This window comes from Eschscholzia californica, unplaced genomic scaffold (genome assembly GCF_041429995.1).
Source record: "Eschscholzia californica isolate CP2 unplaced genomic scaffold, dmEscCali1.0.p SCAF_3, whole genome shotgun sequence".
Lineage (NCBI taxonomy): Eukaryota > Viridiplantae > Streptophyta > Magnoliopsida > Ranunculales > Papaveraceae > Eschscholzia > Eschscholzia californica.
Genome location: NW_028238420.1, coordinates 2,282,434 through 2,291,301, shown reverse-complemented (window position 1 = coordinate 2,291,301; position 8,868 = coordinate 2,282,434). Strand labels below are relative to the sequence as shown.

General features: G+C 37.5%; 2 protein-coding genes across 2 annotated transcripts; one reads left to right on the top strand and one right to left on the bottom strand.

Annotated features, from left to right (window-relative positions):
- The first annotated feature begins 2,123 nt into the window (after positions 1-2,123).
- On the top strand, positions 2,124-5,400 carry LOC147547626 (basic salivary proline-rich-like protein (DUF1421)). The gene is made up of 3 exons (XM_086668975.1): positions 2,124-2,681; positions 3,224-3,502; positions 4,062-5,400. The coding sequence occupies exons 1-3, from the start codon at positions 2,406-2,408 to the stop codon at positions 5,151-5,153; spliced, it is 1,647 nt and encodes a 548-aa protein (XP_086525101.1). The 5' UTR covers positions 2,124-2,405; the 3' UTR covers positions 5,154-5,400.
- LOC147547625 (Pentatricopeptide repeat (PPR) superfamily protein) lies at positions 5,369-7,698 on the bottom strand. Its single transcript, XM_086668974.1, has one exon. It carries the CDS (start codon positions 7,696-7,698, stop codon positions 5,731-5,733), a length of 1,968 nt encoding a protein of 655 aa, XP_086525100.1. The 3' UTR covers positions 5,369-5,730.
- Positions 7,699-8,868: the final 1,170 nt, after the last annotated feature.

Here is an 8,868-nt window from a genome sequence, read left to right as displayed (position 1 = left end):
CCCTTTGCAGCTTGTTTGCACGATTCTGCTGATTTCGTTGAGTCTTTCAACTCATACATAGTTAGCGACCCTATTTACCAGGTGTTCGATCGCGATCTATTCGGATTGCGATGGGACATGACTTCTCTATCGAGAGAATACTGGGGGGTAATCTTGGAATCTTTTGATTCCACCCTTAAAGAAATTGTGTGGCTTTTTTGAAGCTATAAATTTCTTTTTCCATTCGGTTCTTTGGGTGAGGTATGAACTACATCTGGTTCTGAAGTGGTGGTCAAGAAATCATGACATCCAACAAGTTATCACGGAAGGCAACTCAGTCAATGTCAGCAACTTGTTGAATGGGAGGAGAAATCTGACCCTCTGGAGCTCTAAACTTATTTTGAAAGAAGTCCAGAAGCTAGTCCCATCCTTTACTATTATCTCCTTTGTGCATGTAAATAGTAAGTTCAACAATAAACCTCATAACCTTGCTGTTAACTCTAGGAAGAACAACACAACTCTCGCTGCTTGTTTTCCTAACTGCACTCTATCTCACCGTAACATCAATGTATCTCTTTTAATTATCAATCAATAGATGTTATGTTTGTATATAAAAAAAATAACACTTGATTTAATGAATATGGCTTTACTTACATTCGGAATATTATGGAGAATCTGAGGAATTCCCAACTTACTTCTAAGATCCTTTGTTCTAACTCGAGAGTTTGTTCAAAATGAAATGGATTTTCATGCACACTGAGAAATCTCCCATAATAAAACAAACAGACTGAAAACTGACTTAAGTCTGTGTGAGATTTCAAATTACAACCAAAAATAACTATGTAGGTGGTGTTGTTTGCTTTATCATTGTCTCAATTGAGTTGTATGAATATAATTTACCCCACTTGTCTAGATTTGAATTGCCTAACTCAAGTTTGACACAATCAAATTTCACCATCGCCTTCTTCTTTTCCTTCGTATCATCACCATCTTCTTCTTCGTGAAGATCTGAAATAAAAAACCTCAAAACAAATAATTTGAAAACATCAAACCCTAAACACCACAAATTGTATCGAGGTCCAACATTGAACAATCAAATTAGATATATTGAAGTATTGAACAACCAAATTAGGTTAGAATTTCTTTTGAAAGCAAAGTCAGGGTTTAGTATGATAACAACTCCAAAACAAACAAGATAACAACTCGAACTGACCAGTCTAAACTCCAAAGCAAGGTATCAGATTGACCAGTCCGACCCCCAAATATAAAAAATTCTTTAAGCAAGAATATTTTTTTTTTTCAGGTGTTCAACAAAAAAAAAAAAAAAATTTCCAGGTGTTTTTAGCGGCTTCCAAAGATAAAAAAAAGACAACTTTATCTTTCAAGAACTTGAAGGGAGAGAACTAGTGAAAGAAAGAGAAGGAGAGGGAGATTAATAAAACTGTTTTCTACTTTGCAGAAACATAACCGTTTTATGGTTTCTGAAAATCAAAGTGGTAAAAGAGAAACTTCAACAAATTCAGAGAAGGTTATGATATTAGGGATGTTTGCTTGCTATTCATAGACAAGTAAGAAAGCCAACACCATTATTAAATTCTTCTCTGGTTTAAGAAACACTAAACTCCCAGTCGCCGAAGGAACATGAACACTTCATTACTGCCTTCTATTTTACTTTCTCTCACTAGAACGTCGGTATCTATCTCCAGCGTGACTCCTGTTGTCGGTTTCTACTACAACAATGGTGTGGTGGTGGTGGTTTGTTTGTGTAAGTTAAGATATGGGGCAGTGGGTGGTTACATTGACGCCGGTTCCCTTGTGGTGGTGGTGGTTCTCCGGTGATGGCAGCGGTTCTCCGACGATGAAGACAGTTTTCCGGTGATGAAAACAGTTTTTTACGGTGACGACGACGGCTTTCTGGCGAAGACTACTATGGTTATTTTAGTATTTGTATTAGTATTATTATTTTGTCGACCTTTAGGGTCTTTTCATTCTCGACCTTTAGGGTCTTTTCATTCGCGACCTTTAGGGTCATTTTATCGAGTCGGTGTCTAGTCCCATTTCTTTCTCTTCATGAGGCACTTTGCATTTAAACGTATGTAACTCTCATGAAGTTTTCAGAAGAGAGAAATAAGAATTATATCCATGTAACATTGTGATTTGATCACTTATGAATGAAATTGGTTCGCATCGTTTCAAAAAAATAAAAATAAAAATATAAATATAGTCTCATTTGCAAACACAACTTACCAAACAGACCCTTAGATTATCTCCCAAATCCAGAGTCCCTCCCCATGGAAGATTCCTATTAAAGCTCTCAACTTTCTCACTCATCCACTCTGTTAATATCTATTATTAATGTCATCTCCCTCCTAATCTAAACCTAGAAAATTAGTGAAGAAGAAGAAGAAGAAACCCTAATTTCTCACATGAATACTTCTCAGTTCATGGATAAACAGATCATGGATCTATCCGGTTCACCCCAGAACGACGTTTTCCTTGAACTTTTGAACCCTCAAGAAGAAAAACCTAATTCTGATATTGGTTTGAAGAAAGAGCTTAAAGAAGATATATTGCCTAGCTATGATTTCCAACCTATTCGACCCATCTCTTCTTCCCAATCATCAATCAATCCTGTTGGAACCAATCAAGCTGGAACTAGGGTTTGGAATTCTGCAGATGCCAAGATCAACTCTTCTGTTAGAGTATGTCTATTTATCTCATAGTGATTTTTTTGTTATCTTTATATGGGTATGTTTGATTTGCAGTTGTTCACGCTCGATGATTCTAGGGGTTTTTTTTTATGTTGTTTAATTGAGTTCTTCTTTGATTATCTGTTTTGGCATGGAAAAGTTACAATTATTAGGTTTAATTCAAGTGAATTCTGGTAATTGGGTTTGATATTGTGACAGATTTACATAGATTGTTCAAATTAAAGGGGATTACTTTTATGAATATGACAATTTCTAGGTTCATTTTGGAACAAGGTGCTAATTTTGCTAATATTGGCAATTTGAAGACCAATTTAGATTTTGTTTAATAGTTTCGTGGAAAATTTAGGTTTGTTAGAGTTAATTTGGGGACTGCTTAAGAATCCATTACTTCTAGTTTAGTGGGGAGATGCATCTCTGCTTGATTGTGGGGTAATCTTGTGTTTGATTAGAAGTTTAGGGTTTTTAGGTTGAGATATGTAATGTGTCTGAACTTGTCATCTAAAACTTATTATTTGGTTTTGTGATGTATGTAGAGTTATGGTTCTGTAGATGCTACTGAATCTGCCAAAAACACTTCGGAGAAAGATTGTAAGGCTTTCGATGAAATTGCATTATCTGAGATTGATCGAGCAGTGAAGAGGCATGCCGATGATTTGCTTCGTGCAATAGAAGGTGTAAGCTCACGATTGTCACAAATGGAGAGTAGAAGCCGAAATCTTGAGAGTTTGGTGCATGATATGAAAGCATCTGTTGAGAACAATCACGGCAGTACTGAAGGAAAACTAAGGCAGCTGGAGAATATGCTAAGAGAGGTAGAGTGCCCTCACAACGAAACTCAAACTTATCATCATTAAATGCATGTATTCGGACATCAACGATAGCATGTGACCTTATTTGTGCGTTAGGGGAAAGATAACCAAAACTGCGTATGCCTAATTTTCTTTTGGCAAAAAGATGCATCTGATTTTTTAGGCTTCGGCTCTCTATAAGTCTATTTAAGGTTTGCATAGATTAGCACAAGTTCGTACGTAGTATGCAAGGTTTCCATAAGTTGGCGCAGTTTAAATAGTTTTGAACAGGTTTGTGTTGGCAGCTCGAGCCTAAAAAGATATTGGATATACCTCTAACGAAGCCTTCAATCCAATTTCTTGAGAAATATGGACTCGTTTGAGAGAGCATAGATTGGTCTGAGTACTCATTTCTTAGGTTCGACATGTCAGAACCAACGATAATTGCTTTGGGTAATGTGATGTTATACTAGTACTAGGGAATAACTTGGAAGGACAAGGAGAGGAGTCAGCTTTTCGCGAGAAGTTAATTCACACCGTAAAGTTTTAGTTAATTCGTGCATTTTGATATTACATTTTGTAGGTGCAAACTGGTGTACAGGTTTTGCGAGACAAGCGAGAAATAGCCGAGGCTCATGTACAACTTGCAAACTTACAAGTTTCCAAGGGAGAACAGCAATCTGAAAGCCAAAATATCACCCCTCGCTCAGATTCGATGCAGCAGTCAGCTTTTGCTCCTCAACAATCTCACCAACCAATTTTACCTCCAGCTGCTCCTCCACAACCACCTCAACCACTTCCTTCTTACTCCTCCCCCAATGCTCCTCCCCCTCCATCAGAACAAAACCCATCTCGAATGCAGCTTCCTTTCCAGTTACCCCCAAATCAGATCCCATCACTTCCACAAAGAGAATCCTACTTCTCACCACCCGGACAGTTGCCTGAGGCCACACAACCACCATATCAACAGCCTCCAGCTCAGCAGACTCAAGCTCCACCTCAAGCACCACATCAGCATTTCCCACCAGTGTCCCAGCATCCAAACTACTCTCAGACACCTCAACACCATCTACCTACTGGTCCTGCGAATAGTCATCCTCATCAGCAAAACCAAGCTTCAATAAGCCATCACTCGGAAGAAAACCCCTACATCCAACCTTCGAGCTACCCACCAACTATCCGTCAATCCCCCTCGATGAATCAGCCGCATAACCCAAACCCCTCTTCCCAGCAATTCTACGGTAACCCTGCTCTCACTTATGAGTCTCCAGCAAGCAGAACCAATTCAGGGTTTTCATCAGGGTATGGCCCATCAGGTGGAACTAACTTCAACGACTCCTATTCTTATACTGGATCACCTTCTCATTACAATAGCTCATCAATGAAGCTGCCTCAGCACTCTTCATCTCCTTCAGCTCCAAGTGGTGGAGGCAGCAACTACCCTCGTCTCCCGACAGCACAGTTATTACCACAAGCACTTCCAACTGCGAGCAGTATCAGTAGCGGGTCAAACTCCGGTGGAACTGGGAACAGAGTCCCGATCGATGATGTGGTTGACAAAGTTGTGTCAATGGGGTTTTCAAGAGATCAGGTAAGAACTACCGTGAGGAAACTCACGGAGAATGGACAATCGGTCGACCTCAATGTTGTTCTCGACAAGCTAATGAACGGGTAACTGATAGTTTCGGCATCAGAAAACATCATTCAGCTTTCGCCTAGATTTTCCTGCACTTGGATTTGTTTAGTTCATCTACTATGAACTTTATCGCAGAAACGGCTTGTGAATTCTATGAAATCATTGTATTTTATTTCCCCCAGCCAATATTCTGAGTACAACACATATACTGTTATTCGTTTGTCCAGTCTCGTGGCTTTCTGCTTTCGTAACTGTTTTATATATAAATGTGTTATTATATTTGAAATTTCTTCCCATATTCTATACATTTACTCAATTGCAAATGAGTTTATAGCACTTGCCAATATTATAAAATTCACCAACTAAGCTTCTTAATCTTCCAATATCGCATTTGTCTGTACCAAGCTGCAGAACTCCAATGAGTCCACTCTGGTCTCAAACCATTTGATTCAACGATCGTGCTGTCCTCTATGAACCGCATGACTAACACGTAGGGATGTACTTTTGGTAACACTCAGCTTACACCTCCCCCCGTGGAGTACAAGTTGACCTACATCCATCCTTTCTCTCTCAGGATGCAGTTAGTTCTGTTTCTCAGATAGAGATAGTTACATGATTAATTAACCACACTAACCCCTATTTTTTGGTCGGGTGATATATCCTTCCTGACTTTCTTTTCTTTCTCCTCCTTAATACTAGATCTTGATAATCCATAGATCAAAGACTTGCATATTAAACCATTCGGCACACAACCCATCTTCAACATTTTATCTTGCAGCTTCAACGACTTCGTCACATCACCTTCTTCAGAATAAACTTGAATGAGTGCATTGAAACTTTTCAAATCATGGATCTTAAATTCCTCAGAAAAATAGCTTAGCAGTGATTCTGCTTTCTCAAGATCTCTTTCCGCACAATACCCATTCACCAGAGCTCTGCAAATCAAAGAATCAGGAAATAAACCAGCTTCAATCATCTCCCTCATCATTAATTCCCCTTCCAAGCTTCTTCCCAAACTACAGAGACAACTTATAAGGACTCTGTAAGTAACCATATTCGCCTTTAAACCCTTGCTTACCATTTCATCTTTCAACAAGAAACCTTCTTTTAGATCATTAGATTTGCAGAAGGATTCAATCAATTCATTAAAAACATTTAAATTGGGTTCATAACCATCTCTTAACGTTCTGACGAGAAGACTCTTAGCAGCATAAGGTCGACTCTCCTGACATAGAGCAATTACAAGATGATTGAATACATCTATTGAGATTGAAACTCCTAATCTTTGAAGTTCAACAACCAAATTCAAAGAAGAAAGCAACCTACCCACTTTACCATAACCCTTTATAAGTGTAAAACAAGTGAAACTATCAGGCAATAACCCTCTTTGTATCATTTCGTTCATCAACGACTTCGATTCTTGCATCTTACCTTCACCACAATAGCCATTAATAAGAGAATTATATGAGTAGATATCAGGACTCAAACCTCTATCGATCATTCGATGGAAGAGTTGATGAGCTTCTTTAACATTCCCTTCCTTGCAAAGTCCCTTCATTAGAGCAGTATACGTAACCACATCAGGTGGCAAACCCCTTCTATACATGATTTTGTAGAGATAGAAAGCATCATCTAATCTTCTCTTCCTGCAATAGCTATCAATCAATGTATTATATGTCACAGTGTCAGGATCAAATCCTTCTTCCTCCATTTTTTCGAGGAACTCGTTCACTTTATTCACATCTCCATCTTTACACAAGACATGAGTTAATATATTAAATGTATATGAATTTGGAGATATACCAACTCTACCCATTTCATTGTAGATTTCCCAACACCAATCTAAACAATTGGACTTCAACAAACCATTCAAAAGGGAGTTACACGAATTGACATTCGGAACAATTCCGATCATAATTGTCTTCTTGAATGTTTTCAAACCATCTAGAGCCCTACCCACTTTAACATAAGCTTTAATAAGCATATCGAAAACGACAGGATTCCAATTGCATTCTTTAGTGCACAAGACTAGTTCTTCAAAAATATCTCTTTTTGGGTAAAAATCTCTAGCTAACTCTATCACCTCAGATAATAATTTCATTGCCAATGAGTAATCTCTAGACCAAGCTAAGATATGAACAATAACACAATAGTTATCAATGGTAGGTCTTAAACCCAAATCATTTCTTACCCAATTAAAGAAACCAAGAGAAGTAACAGGGTCAGCTTGACATCTCAGTAAAACCCTAGAAATTTCATGAGTACCCAAATGGGGAAGAACACATTTTAAATCTTTATCAATAGATGTTATATGACCATTAGTAAGCTTTAGGATTGAACAAATGATATTAACAATGTTATTTGGATTATGGGTATCAGGAAGAAAAGTATGAAGTGGGTTTGAAATGGGTTTACTTTGAGTGAGGGTTTGGAGGGATGAAGATGATGAAGAAGATGTGAAATTTTTTACTGAAATTGTTTGATTAGTCATTGATTTTGAAGAAAATGATAGAATATAGAATGGGTAACAATTTTTTTGAAGAATTTGATTAAGTGAGGCGATGGATCTTTTTCGATGCATCATTGATAAAGATATAAATAAAGCTTCTGTGTTCAAAGAAGAGATAAAAACCCTAATTTCGAGTATTGAAGATTAAAAAGAAAATGAAAATGGAAGCTGATTTCTTACTAGAGAAAACGATTGATATGCATGAGCAACATAAGTGACGGCGAAGAAGCTAGCACATTCGATATATACAAGGTTCTATATCCATCTTTGGTGGCCAATACGTGGACAACCGTTTTTCTTATATGGACAACTATCTTATGTGGATAACTAAAATAATTAAATTTTTTATATGGACACCAGGGACAACTCTCTATTATTTTCACTCAAATCTTCTTAGAATTAGATGTATTATTTTAACACCTTCAACTTTGCTCCATAAACCCTAAGTAAGTTTGGTCTTCTTCTACTACTTCATCTTCATCATCAATCCAAAGTTCTAGAGAGAGAATTTTTTTAGAGAAGATTATGACATCAAACAAAGGGAAGGGAATTGTTGAAGAATATTCCCAACCAGAAAGATCAGATCTAAAAACCCTATAACCCGTTAAACTTTTCAAAACCTTAGATTATTTTTTACAAACAAGTAGAGTTGCTCGTGATTCGTGGAAAATAGACGAAACACGAGAGATCTTAACTTCTGACTTTATGTAAAAAAAAATTCTTAACACCAGGCCCAACCGCTCCTTTCTCTATTAGCACCGTGCAACTATGTAGGCACCAGCCCTTTCTCTATTAACCCTAACCCCTCCATCCATCTCTCACAAAATTCAATCAGAATTCCCAATTTCAAACTTTCTCTCTCTATGCTTTGAAAAACCGAACTCTACTCACCAAATCGCTCATAATCTCACGAGTCTCTCTCAAATATTGTTGTGAATAAGTCTTTTCATTCTCTAAGTGTTAGAATCAAGCATCATTTGGTGCAGACGAAATAGAAATCAAGCCACAATTGCTCCTTCAAGGTTGGTTCAAAAACCCTAACTTCTATAATTTTTTTGAATAAATTTGTTGTTTGATTGATTGGGGGTGTTATTAGTAGCTTGTAACATGTTTAGATGTTGTATTATGTAATTTCGAACATATTTAGAGCCTTTTGTGTGAGTGTTTGATGGCATATGAGTCTGCCCTAATACCTGATAATGGTTGATCGAACCACTCGGACAGACTGGTCCAGTTCGTCGGAGT